Source organism: Cydia strobilella, chromosome 9 (genome assembly GCF_947568885.1).
Source record: "Cydia strobilella chromosome 9, ilCydStro3.1, whole genome shotgun sequence".
NCBI classification, from domain to species: domain Eukaryota; kingdom Metazoa; phylum Arthropoda; class Insecta; order Lepidoptera; family Tortricidae; genus Cydia; species Cydia strobilella.
Window position 1 is genome coordinate 4,947,339 of NC_086049.1, and position 13,043 is coordinate 4,960,381.

Here is a 13,043-nt window from a genome sequence, read left to right on the forward strand (position 1 = left end):
TTTTACTCGTACGCTTAATAATTGTTTCGTTGTACATAAATTAGTTTCAAATGGATAAACAATATCTAATAATACGAAAATGTACTGTTTTATTTTGTACGAAACATTTTAATAATTTGGCTAGTTCCGGCAATACATTTTTGCTCGTTTATTGTTATAAATTTGATTGTGTTCAATCAATAAATACGGAAGTTAATCAAGTGTTTACTGTTTACGTAGTTGCGAATGTTTGTTCGTTCATTATTAACTGCCGCTTTGTTAATTCATTGTAATTGTTTTAATGTTTATTCTCATGCTTCGATATGAATTTGTGCATTTTGCAAATCAATGTTTATCGCAATTGTATAACTATTTACAATTCAATGTAATTTTTCATCTTTCATCTCGTTTTGAGAATCGAAAACAAGCTGGCTTGGATCATTGTTTTCGGAACTTTTGTTCATGAAATTTAGGTACTCCATACAAATATCAGTAGGTACCACAACACCAACGTGTTCAGTTAGAGCAAATGTGTCAGTGACAGACAGTTTGGTGCAAGTGATGCAACCGACCCTCACGGCCACGTGCATCATCCTAGGCCCAAACTAAGCAGAGCTTGTACTATGGATACGGCGACGATATACATATGTATATAGATAAATACATACTCATGTGGCTAAAACATAAGTGCATTCCCGTTGCCAGGAAGGTTTTAGGATTATACTGAGCAACTTTTACTATGGGACCAACCACAAAATCGCGGAAAAAACGGACCAGCCAAAACGTATGAAACAGCCAAATTTTTTTTCGTGATTTCGTGGTTGGTCCCATAGTAAACGTTGCTCAGTATAATCCCAAAACCTCCCTGGCAACGGAAATCTACTTGTTTTTTAGCCACCATGTATAGAAAACACCCATGACTCAGGAACAAATATCTGTGTTCATTACACAAATAAATGCCCTTACCAGGATTTGAACCCGGGACCATCGGCTTCATAGGCAGGGTCACTACCCACTAGGCCAGACCGGTCGTCATTGTACTGGTAACTCCGGGTTTAGCCGGTTGACCCCGAGTTAGTGGCTAACCCTGGATGGCGTAAGTGGCCCTTAGACGTGTAAGCGGAATTTGAAGTGTTAGTAATAAACACAATATTTTTTCAGAGCGTGAACCCCAAGTCCTCTGCTACCTGACCTCCTGGTCGTCCAAGCGCCCCAGCGCCGGCCGCTTCACTGCCGAAAACGTGGACCCCAACCTCTGCACGCACGTCATCTTTGCGTTCGCCACTCTTAAGGACCACAAGTTAGCGGAAGGCGATGAAAAAGATGCGGATATGTATGAGAAGGTCGTAGCGTTGAGGGAGAAGAATCCTAACTTGAAGGTCAGTACTTTACTATAGAATATAAAATAGAATAGAATAGAAATCATTTATTCAGACAACACATACCTATATAGCAAATACAAGACAAAGATAAACAAAACATAAACAGTAGAAATAGAGATGTGAAACCGAAATGGTCTCCACTCAGCAATGCAGCAGGCACGACTAGCGTGGTCAACGGCGCTGGTTTTCTGTGGAGCCAGCGGAGTGTGCGGGACAGCATAGTGCGGGACGGGACACGACAATATAAGAAACGCTTAAACTTAAGTAAAACATGAGACATACAGAACCAATTTGGTTGATGTATGCGAAATGAAGTGAAAGTTGTTTATGATATGCGTGCCGTCTCCAAGACGATCGTCAAGGTCTTATCAAAATTAGTTCAAAACCATTAATAGTTAAATTAAGATCGACCTAATTGGGTTTAGGGTTTCGTATACGTAAGGATGCCGTATTGCCTAAATAGTATCTATGTTAAAAATTTAAGGTGTTAAAATTTTCATTACTTAATAATTATGATTAACTGCTCCAAATAAATTTATCAGTTATACTGTTACATAGTTATATTGTTTTACACTTTTATTTTTCACCGTTTAATTATGTTGTTTATGATAATATTATAATAATATATCAATGAAATGAATGAAGTATGAGCGAGCTGAATATTTAATGTTACAAACTAATTTATCATTAAATTAACACACACAATGTGTGAATATCAAATACATGCTCATTTAGAATTAACTGCCAATTACGCTTGTTAGTTTGGGTTTCATTACTATTATACAAATTGCTGATGTAATTAAATTAACCTGTTCACATTATCCTTCGGTCCCGATTGCTTTCTCTCTAATAAGATCAATAACTAAATCTGACTCGTAACAAAGAAATTTTCGTTATTGTTAGTTAAATATTGAACTTCTTATTTAAACTTTCACGATTTTTACTCATTATTATTTACAACGACGGGACTTAATCGCGATAAAAACTCGCGCGCCTAGAAGATGTTGATGTCAACTTTAGCCAGTCTTCTCCGAGACCACGGGGACAACGCCGTCCTCGAAACGTCGGAGGTAAATTTAATACTTATTTTACGCGATTAAGTCCCGTCGTTGTAAATAATAATTGAACTTCTTGATAGTAGAAAAGAGGGGAATTAAAAAAAACCGTAGGTAAGTACCTATACCTAGTTTGACAGTTGAAATATTTGGCGATACTGTGGCGTCATGTTTTGTGGTCACTGGATTGGCAAATTTGAACTTTTGACGACCAAAGTTATAGCACAAATTACGGAGCCGTATTGCGTCATCTATATTTCAAATTCAAAGCACGACTTTGTCTTAAAAGAAAAATATCGTAATGATGGAACCGGACAAATTCCAGAAACGTTTCCGTCTTAGGTTTAAAATTTCTCTTCAATGTATTGCTTTCAGATCTTGCTCGCCATCGGCGGCTGGGCTTTCGGCTCCACTCCCTTCAAAGAGCTGACCTCTAACGTCTTCCGAATGAATCAGTTCGTGTATGAAGCCATCGAATTCCTCAGGGACTACCAGTTCAACGGTCTTGACGTGGATTGGGAGTACCCCAGGTAAGTTGTGTAGAAAATAAAAGGGCAAACTTTGGGTCTCCAGAGACAGGCATCAAGCTGTGTCTCTAAGTCAATATACTTAACAGTATATCCACTACTATTACGTATTATTTCACACAGAACCACTAGTACGTATTATATTAGCTTACTTAAGTTTTTTTTTTTTTACTTAAATTAGCAAAAGGTTTGATGTTAAATTTTTCGAAAATACTGAAGTCCGTACTTCGCAGAGGAGCCGATGACCGTGCTGCCTTCGTCTCCCTCCTGAAAGAACTGCGCTTGGCCTTCGAAGGAGAAGCCAAGACCTCTGGCCAGCCACGTCTCCTGCTCACCGCTGCTGTACCCGCCTCGTTCGAAGCTATCGCCGCTGGATACGATGTGCCGGAGATCTCGAAATACTTGGTAAGCTATCGCGATTTACTACATCAAATGTTTAAGCCGCCTTATTCTTTAATCATCCACAAATCCAAACAGGCATAAATACAAATATGATTTGAATATTATTTTTAGCTTTAAGTAACAAATATTAAGATGGTAGGCTATGGTTTTAGTGCCTGTAACACCTTTTTTGTATACCTATAGTCACAATAAATATGATTATGAATACACTGTAATCGAAAGTCTTTTTATCTTGAACTTGGAGTCTCCTAAAGCTCTAAGTAGCTCATAAGCAAATCCTAAATAGTTAATGTTCTTTCCTTGAAATTCGAATGTCTGTATTACGACAGGAGTTGGTATAACAAATAACAGTCTAAGTATGTGCTGTTCTTTCCAGATGATTGTTTTTCATCCTAATCGATTTTCCAATTTTTCTGGTTATTGGTTCTAGTTAGGTCAGCCTATCTAAAAATTATACATCGTTTCCTTAATACAATTCTAGATATGATATTTGATTTGAATTCCGATTTGAGTATTTCCAAAGATAGATATAACTCCGTAATAGATGGATACAGTACAGTCTAAGGAAAAAACGTGCCTCGAAAATCAAGAAAATTTGATTCTCGTTCAGAGGGCGCTACTAGCTTTGGCCTACTGTCGTATAGATGGCGTTGACGGTTTCGTCTGTTATTTAACAATTTTAACGCATATCAGTGAAAGAACATGGGTCAAAATCGTAAAAATATAGGTAATTAATGCAAATAAAAAAATCATTTATCCATATTTAAATACATTTTATCGTATTTTTATAAATATTTATTTTTAGTTTTAAAGTGTGTCGACAGATGGCAGTGAATTTACTGGGGTTACAAAATTTACTATAACAGTACCGCTCTAGTATAAGTTAGTCCATGGTATTTCGAATTTGGATACTGCTAGTCTCATAGTTACGCGTATTGATTGAACGTTTCATTATTATATATAAATAAATTGAAAACTTTTACTCCAGGACTTCATCAACGTCATGACTTACGACTTCCACGGACAATGGGAGAGGCAGGTCGGCCACAACAGCCCTCTGTTCCCGCTGGAGAGCGCCACCAGCTACCAGAAGAAACTCACTGTGGTATGTATCATTTAAAACCATTCATTGACCATTTAAAGTGTTCCATACAAAACTGTGTTTATAGATCACGTATGGGGTCAGTTTTGTATTGTGAATCGGTTACAGGCTTTTTTATTAGAAACCGTTTGACGTAGGAAGCTATAATTTGGGACAACTGAAAATTGAGAGTTCAAGTCAAAACTGCCCATTTCTTTTTTTTTTCTACACCAAAGTATATTGCCGGGTCAGTTGTTACTAACTTCTACTACATGTGTTCTACGTGTTAGTTTCTTTTATAAAAAGTACTTGCACTATACCCTTCAAAATTAACAGACCCAGACCCAGACCCAGACCCAGAGGTCCAGACTGACAGTTCGAAAATGACAATTGAATAACAACGGTTCTACTCATTTAATATCTGACGAACATATAAAATGCCGCGTGTGGTCGCTTAATCACCTCTGCTTTGAGAAGGGTTAAAGGAAGAATCCCTTTGTCAATCGTACCCAGGGCCTATAAATCCTGAAATTCCAAAACCTAGAGCTTAAATCTGAATATCAGCCTAATAAATATGATCTGTGACCTGAAAATTGCTTAGTAAGTAGTGTAAGTACCAATAAATCAAAGAAAAGGAGGGTGACTTTAGGTTTGATATTTGATTTAATAATCTTCAAGGGATTCTAGCATTATCTTTAAACCCTTGAAATCCTTCAAATTGGTAGTGTGATTTTCTGTCCCTAACTACAAACAAACTTATTACAGCAATGCCAACAATATTATATTATACAACGTAAATATGTATACAATATTATAATAATTAGTTAAGGTCGCTTGATGTTCATTGAGTCCTTTAAATGCGAATAAGATATTGTTTTGGATAGAATAACCTTAGTATGTTGTAGGTACTGATTTATTCGATAGGTAATACATTTGTAAGAAAATCTACGATTTTGTCGGATTTAAAAGGTATTATCTTTATTGTAATTGACTACTATGAGGATGAAGTACCCCTACCTTGTGCTTTAATCACTTTTGCAACTAATGCTGCTCCTAAGCCGGCTCTGTCTTTTATATTATTCAATATTTTCCAGAAAACAGCCTGAAATATTCACCTTACTAAACTAACATAGCAGATAATCATTAATCACGGAAAATTAAGATTGTAAAAGGAGCCACGTTTTTCCATGACACTGCTTCATTAGGCATTCCGAAAAATATGATCGAAAAATCAAAGAAAGGGTAATAATAACACAATATTAAGACCCGACCCTTGTTCACTTCAGCAGGTTTTTACGCTGCCTTTTCATAACAATTTAGAAATATCCTACCTCGATGGTTTTCAATCAACCTCTTGTCTGATATACAATTGCTTTTATATCTATCGCTATTCGATCGATAATACGATCGCTTTTAACCGATTTATTAATGGATATGAATGGAATACCTATGCTATGTTATAAAACTTATAAAGAAACACATTGCGAGTGAAATTCTAACATGTTATCTTAATATGTCTATTAAAATTATTTACAAAATACAAAAAATCATTTCATAATGACAAGTTGCTTCTCGGCGAATGAAAACATCATGAGGAAACCTGCATTCACTTGCGAAGTAATTCAAAAGTCTGTTTTATACGTATATCATCGATTAAAACATAATTATGAATTACTAGCTTCTACCCGCGACTTCTTCTGCATGGGGCGATGATGATGATTGAAAAAACAATCCTAATTCCTTCCCCGGGCTCCAAAATCATTTCTATACCTCATCTAAATTGGTTCAGCGGTTTAAGCGTCAAGAGGTAACAGACAGACAAAGAAGTTACTTTGGAATTTATAATATTAGTAGGGAACTAGGGATTATGTTCCGCATAGCGTTCGTTTACTGTTGATCACGAGACATAGTTAGTGCACAGTATATAAGAATAAGAAAACATTTATTGCCACAAAACAAAAGAGAACTACACATCAAATAAGAAATACACACATACATACAACACACACACATACATACACATGTATACATTAAATCCATACTAATATTATAAATGCGAAAGTCTGTCTGTCTGTCTGAGTGTTACCTCTTCACGCTTAAAACGCTAAACCGATTTAGATGAAATTTGGCATAGATATAGTTTGAGTCCCGGAGAAGGACATAGGATAGTTTTTATCTCAAAAGTCATCCCTTAAGAAAGTGAAAAGCGGGATGGAATTGAGATAATTTATGAAGTGCCTGTTAATTTGTGTGCATAATATTCTCAAATTGAATGATTGCCATGAGAATTTTTCCAGGCGCTATACTAAGGTCGGGTTGCACCAAACCGTCTGTCACCGTTTTAGCGTTCGCAAATTTTTATTGTATAGGAAGTTTCATAGTTCTCTACTGCTTGACGTTGATCAGTCTGTTAATTGTTGTTGGTGCAACTGGCCCTAAGTCCGCACAGACGAAGTCGCAGGCAAAAGCTAGTAAGAAATATAACAAGTATTCTTCACTTGGAACCTTACCTTCGTTTCCAGGACTACTCAGCCCGCGAGTGGGTGCGGCAGGGGGCACCCAAGGAGAAGCTGATGATTGGCATGCCGACCTACGGGCGTTCCTTCAGTCTGATCAACGAGACGCAGTTCGATATCGGCGCGCCTGCTTCTGGTGGCGGTAAGTTTTGTATACTAAGATGGTGGTCCGCCGAATGATGTGGTTACCGTAGCCGTAGCTTATAGACGTGTTTTACTCTAGGAGTTTCACCTGTGTTTTAACCATTTGACCGCCAAAGTACATACAAATACATATGATATCAGATGAAACTTACAAAACAGAAACACTAAGAATTCATGATTCTGCTAGCAAAGTACCCACGTAAGGATTTTTAAATGTAAATCTATTCGGACACTGTCCAATTTTAACAGGGAGACTATTCCAAAGGCGAGCTACCTGAATGGAGAAAGAATTGGACATGAAACCTGTTCGGTGAGATGGAATATTCACCCTAATCAAACGCGTTCCTTTAAGGCATCAATCAAATCTCACCCTTCCCTGTCCTGACTGTTTAATTAAGGTTTGATGTGTCGTTTACGCAGTCAGTTGGTAATAAAATACAATATGTACGTGCAATATAGGTACTTGTTGAAAGGTAAATCCCTTTGTAAACTTAAACGTTTTGATACAAAACACAATATTTTTAAGCCGCCTCGCTCTTATATGACCTTTTTGAATCTAGAATAAACAAACGACTTATTATTATTATAATAAACAAATCTCTCTCTGAGCTTGAAAATAATAATGTAACCTGCAAATAAACACCTTGCTTGTACACAATAAAGTCTAAATTAAATTGTAAGCATAACGTCGTCACCTGCCCTCCTGCAAATCATTTTTCCCCTCACTAGCTCGGAAAGTTGTCGTTTATCCTTCAATACAAGCGGGGAAAAACGCGTTTTATCCTCTAGTGGGGAAAGTAATTTGACCTTGGATGGAGCGTGTTTAAGTAGCTTGACAGATAACAAAACGTAAAACGCTCATGACAATGGTTCGTTCGATATTAATTATCATTAAATAAATGGTTTGAGAATCTAATAAAAAATACCAAATTTAGCTTTATTTAATGATTTTAAGTCATAAACCTTAAAATTCCATAAGAAACGTTTGTTTTTTTATAATGATGTTAAATATAATTCTGAACGAACAATTTGAGTCGATGCAATTTCAAAACGCATCGTTGACATTTCATACATCAGAAATGTCAACATTGTCAACAATTCTTTTACTTAAAACCTTTTCTCACCGACTCGCGTAAAAATACACAACTTCCAGAGTTTTCTGTTATAATATCGTAAAGAAATGAGTGATTTCAGCGATGAAGACGATCTAACGCCTGTGGATGTTGCACTTTCCTCGCTATAGTGAGGTGAAAAGTTTTGTGTTACACACGGGCGCAAATGTATTTTACTTCTCGTGTGTTGAAACACTCGCGGGTAAAATACAACTTTGCACCCTTGTATAACAAATAACTATTCCTATATTGATTTGTTTAACAGGAATATTGTTATATTGTCTTCGGTTACCGCGATAGTTACTCATGAAATAAAACTATGAAAACGGATTATATCGCGTATATTGAATTTCTCTACCACCAGCTTGGGATCCTGTAGTCCACCTGATAAAGGAGCAAGCGAGACATAGACTGTGAGACCGTAGTGTTGGATGATGCTGGACATTCTGATGTTTTGAAAAGATGTGTCCCGCCGAGTTTGTTGCCGGTCCCATATTGGGATACCCTCCTACAATTTAGGAGGGAATTAAATCTTCTCGGGTCCGTGGTGTAGGGTTGGAGCCGGCATAGTTTTTTATCGCGTATATATATATATATCTTTACTTGAAAAATAATTATAGTGTATAACTAGCCTTATGAACCGATTTTGCATGTACAACCAGCCTTAAAGTTTGTAGTCTATGATTGTTCATTATTTTAGTATGTGGGTATTTTTGCATTTTGTAATTTTTCCTCAGTCACCCGTTGACCACGAACGCTGTAAAGAGTTCGAAACGTCGGGATGTATTATAAATTCAATATACGCGATATAATCCGTTTTCATAGTTTTATTTCAGGAATATTGTTGTAAGTTTTGAGGCCAGCGGTCACGTTCTCGAATATGTTAGAAACGTGTACGGTCCGATTTTATATGGGTGATTGGACAAACGATTTTGTGGTTTGTTACGCAAATTGTGCCATATTGTATATTTAGGAATAATAATTTAAAGGGCAAGACGTGTGCGACGATACTAGGTAGGTATATAGTAAAAATGTATTGAGTTTTCGCAGTTTTTGGTAATCGCACATACTACTCTGTTCTCTTAAAGCCCGTATCAGTCCATTGCATTACATTTTCTGAGAATAACCTTGGCTAAAATGTATTCTTGTTAGTGGCCTATGTGTTCTCGCTGCTGCGGTAAAAAGTAGTGTGTGCCTGCCAAACGAGACCAAAGTTATTTGCGCAACGCCCCTTTTAAGTCTCTCACTGTTGTCAGCAATTAAAATCAGCATTATTAGGATAAAATACCCACTTTCCTTTCCTTTTGTATGAGTAAATCATGATTTTATAATTAAAAAAAAATGTTGTCAACCAGGCTCAGCCGGCCGCTACACCAACGAGGCCGGATTCATGTCGTACTACGAGATCTGCGAGTTCCTTCGCGAGGACAACACGACCCTCGTGTGGGACAACGAACAGATGGTGCCGTTTGCGTACCGCGACGACCAGTGGGTTGGCTTCGATGACGAACGATCGCTAAAGACCAAGGTAAGACACCGACTAGGCGAGGACAACACGACCCTCGTGTGGGACAACGAGCAGATGGTGCCGTTTGCGTACCGCGACGACCAGTGGGTTGGCTTCGACGATGAACGATCGCTGAAGACCAAGGTAAGAAACCAAAGGGAATGGTCTAAGGTCTGCGAGTTCGTCCGTATTAACACCACCCTCGTGTAGAACAACGAGAAGATGGTGCCCTTCGCTGACCGCGACAACCAGTGGGTTGGCTTCGATGACGAATTGACGAACGATCGCTAAAGACCAAGGTAAGACACCGACGCGACGAGACGAGGACAACACGACCCTCGTGTGGGACAAAGAGCACATGGTGCCATTCGCGTACCGCGAAAGATCGCTGACCTTTACCCCCGTCGCATATCCCCTCTTCTCCTCTCCAACTTTCAATGTTTGTCTTCACCCATACCTTTCCATTCTGTATTTTTTTGTTTTTATAGATAGACATGTTTTAATAATATGGTAAAATTTTTATCAAACGTAAGATTAAGCTTCCCAGTAAACATCAAACGTCGAGAGTTTAGACCATATATTATATATTAGTAATACTTAGTGTAAAGCGAGGTTTAGACTAGCAAGAACTTGCATGCAATTTACGTTACATTGCTGACTACTAAGGTAAACTGCATTCAAAATGTTTATCAGATACCGCAATGTATTGAAAATTGCATGCAAGTTCTTGCTAGTCTAAACCTCGCTTAATATAATATTACCCTTCAAACAGGGACCGGCCCGCTATCCCTTATCGGGGTTTTATAAGGGTATTGCATAAGGCTTAACTCACCATACCCTTTGCCAGACGAAACCCTTTGTTTTGGTTTTAAAAACCCTTATATAAAGCTACCACATTTGAGTAATCGGTAGCCCAAATACCCTTACAAAACCCTTATCATCCGCTCACCAACACCTTGCATATTGCTTATAAGGGTTAGCCTTATAAAGGGCTTCCCTTTTAGCATATAAGCGTGCTAATTTAAGTCGTCTACCTTGTTCATAAAGCACACATTACTTCGAATCCGAGCGATCGTCGGCGGCGACGGCGGCGTTCTTTGACTAGGCACGTATTTTCTTTCCTTTACATACACTACCGTAGATATATACTAATCCTGTCTCTTTCACGCAAAGGGAAACCTTTATAAAAAGCGCTTAAAGATAAGGGTAACCCTTATTAAGAGCTAGCCTTATTTTTGGTTAGCTTTTCGGTAAGGGTTAGTCAAAGGTAAGGGTATGAATGGGCTTGCAGTTCAAAAGGGAAAGTCTTTCAATGTGTTAGCCGTGTTTAAGTGTCGCCCATTGAAAGGGTTTTATCGCGGAAAGGGTTGTCCGGTCCCTGCCTTCAAATACCGCATGACTAGAATTAACAGCAACACTTCAATTTCAGATGGCATGGCTCAAGGAAGAAGGTTTCGGCGGCATCATGGTCTGGTCCATCGACATGGATGACTTCCGAGGCTCCTGCGGCACCGGGAAGTACCCCCTCATCACCGCAATGAAGCAGGAGCTGTCCGGGTACAAGGTCAAGCTGGAATATGACGGGCCTTATGAGTCGTCGAACCCGAACGGACAATATACTACTAAGGATCGTGAGTATCTTGCTTATACCCTTTTTTGCACATGCGGTTATAATACTGACGCGGATCCGTGGTCTACTTAGGGGTGTGAACGAACAGCGCTATATACAAGATATAAAGCGATATCCCGTTCGCACAATGAAGCGGCGTGCTATTCCGCATCTAATGTGAATAGTTGAATACCATCTCAGTCTGACGATCTGATCAGCAAGGTCTTAAGCAACCGATGGGTCTGTTTAATCGATAATGGAGTCTAAAATCTTGAGACAAATTCAGATTTTAGTGAAAACTCTGATAGTTCTGATATCTGATATGCCAAACCTGAATGTTACCTTTCTAAACATTCTTGGCCTTCATTCGACCTCTAAAATTTACTGTTAAATCGATAATGGTTAAAATCTTGACAAAAATTCTGATTTTAGTGAAAACTCCGATAGTTCTGATATCTGATATTCCAAACCTGAATGTTACCTTTCTAATCATTCTTGGCCTTTTATTCGATCGCTAAAATTCACAAAGTGTAGGCAGACTTTTTTTTTTATTCTTTTTTTTATTCTAATAAGTCTGGATAAGCAAGCTCATAGCCTAATATTTTTTGTTACTCGTATATTAAATTTTGATATACTGTTACTGACGAAAATTTATTAGTATTCCACGATCGTGAATTTCAGAGAAACAGGTCTTACCTAAAATACCTACGTATATGTCGTATTTTAAGTTTACTTACATGTTCATATTTGCCAAATTTCACATTCTATGCTTAATTTAATACGTGCCATATTTTCCGAAACTACTAAACCCAGCCGGTAGTGACATGCAATTATTTATTTGGCATGTCATCAAATGATTTATATATCTGCGATAGGTAAGCGGGGTTTTCATCGTTAGGTAAACTAGTACCTAATTCAGGTTTTATTTATTTTCCGTTACGTTTTTTTTTTTCTTTTAAACTCAAATGGTTGGCCAGGAGGCTGATTTTGATTTAACAATTTGTTAAGGTTTTGATTTATTTACGTAAGTGCGAGCGAGATAATCACACGACTTCCAGAGCATTTCGCGCGCATCAATCAGTGCGAGCGATCGTCAAGGTCGTATCATAACTTGATCAAAACCAAAACAAATTTTAAATCAAAATCGGGCTTCATATTACACGTATATTTTTAAGTTATTTACAAATAAATTACTTTTTCAGCCAACGAAGTCATCTGTGAAGAAGAAGACGGCCACATTTCCTACCACAAAGACAGGGCTGACTGCACGCACTACTACATGTGTGAGGGAGAGAGAAAGCACCACATGCCGTGCCCGTCTAATCTAGTGTTCAACCCTGATCAGAACGTCTGCGATTGGCCAGAGAACGTAGAGGGATGCCACCACCACACCCAAGCGCCGGCTGCTAAGCGATAAAAAAACTGTTCTGTTATGTTGGCAAAATTTTAGTTAATTTTGCAGTCCGTTATTTTATAAATGCTTGCAGATCGTTATGGTTATAATGGGGTTAACAGCTAGAAACTTCAGAGGGCCCTTTTATCAAGTCCATCCACCACCGAAATTTACGAGTGGCAGAAACAAAAGCGCAAATTGCACACAAACAAACGCCTGTTATCCGCAACCTTCTTGGCCAGTGGCGCCCTCTGCAGTGAACAAAAAAAAAGATTTTAATCCCATTGTGGTGATTTCCTATTTATAGCCTGGCCAGCCGTCCGTGCTAAGAAACGA

The 13,043-nt window shown here is 38.1% G+C and overlaps 1 protein-coding gene across 1 annotated transcript in view; it reads left to right on the forward strand.

The window, feature by feature from the left end:
* LOC134744084 (chitotriosidase-1) overlaps positions 1-13,043 on the forward strand; it is a 68,938-nt gene extending 55,895 nt beyond the window's left edge. Inside the window, exons 10-17 of the mRNA XM_063677758.1 lie at positions 1,141-1,358; positions 2,792-2,946; positions 3,177-3,348; positions 4,334-4,450; positions 6,949-7,084; positions 9,554-9,726; positions 11,135-11,336; positions 12,517-13,043. Of these exons, the coding sequence (XP_063533828.1) occupies positions 1,141-1,358; positions 2,792-2,946; positions 3,177-3,348; positions 4,334-4,450; positions 6,949-7,084; positions 9,554-9,726; positions 11,135-11,336; positions 12,517-12,731 (1,388 nt within the window). The 3' untranslated portion in view covers positions 12,732-13,043. The remainder of the gene's footprint in view (positions 1-1,140; positions 1,359-2,791; positions 2,947-3,176; positions 3,349-4,333; positions 4,451-6,948; positions 7,085-9,553; positions 9,727-11,134; positions 11,337-12,516) is intronic.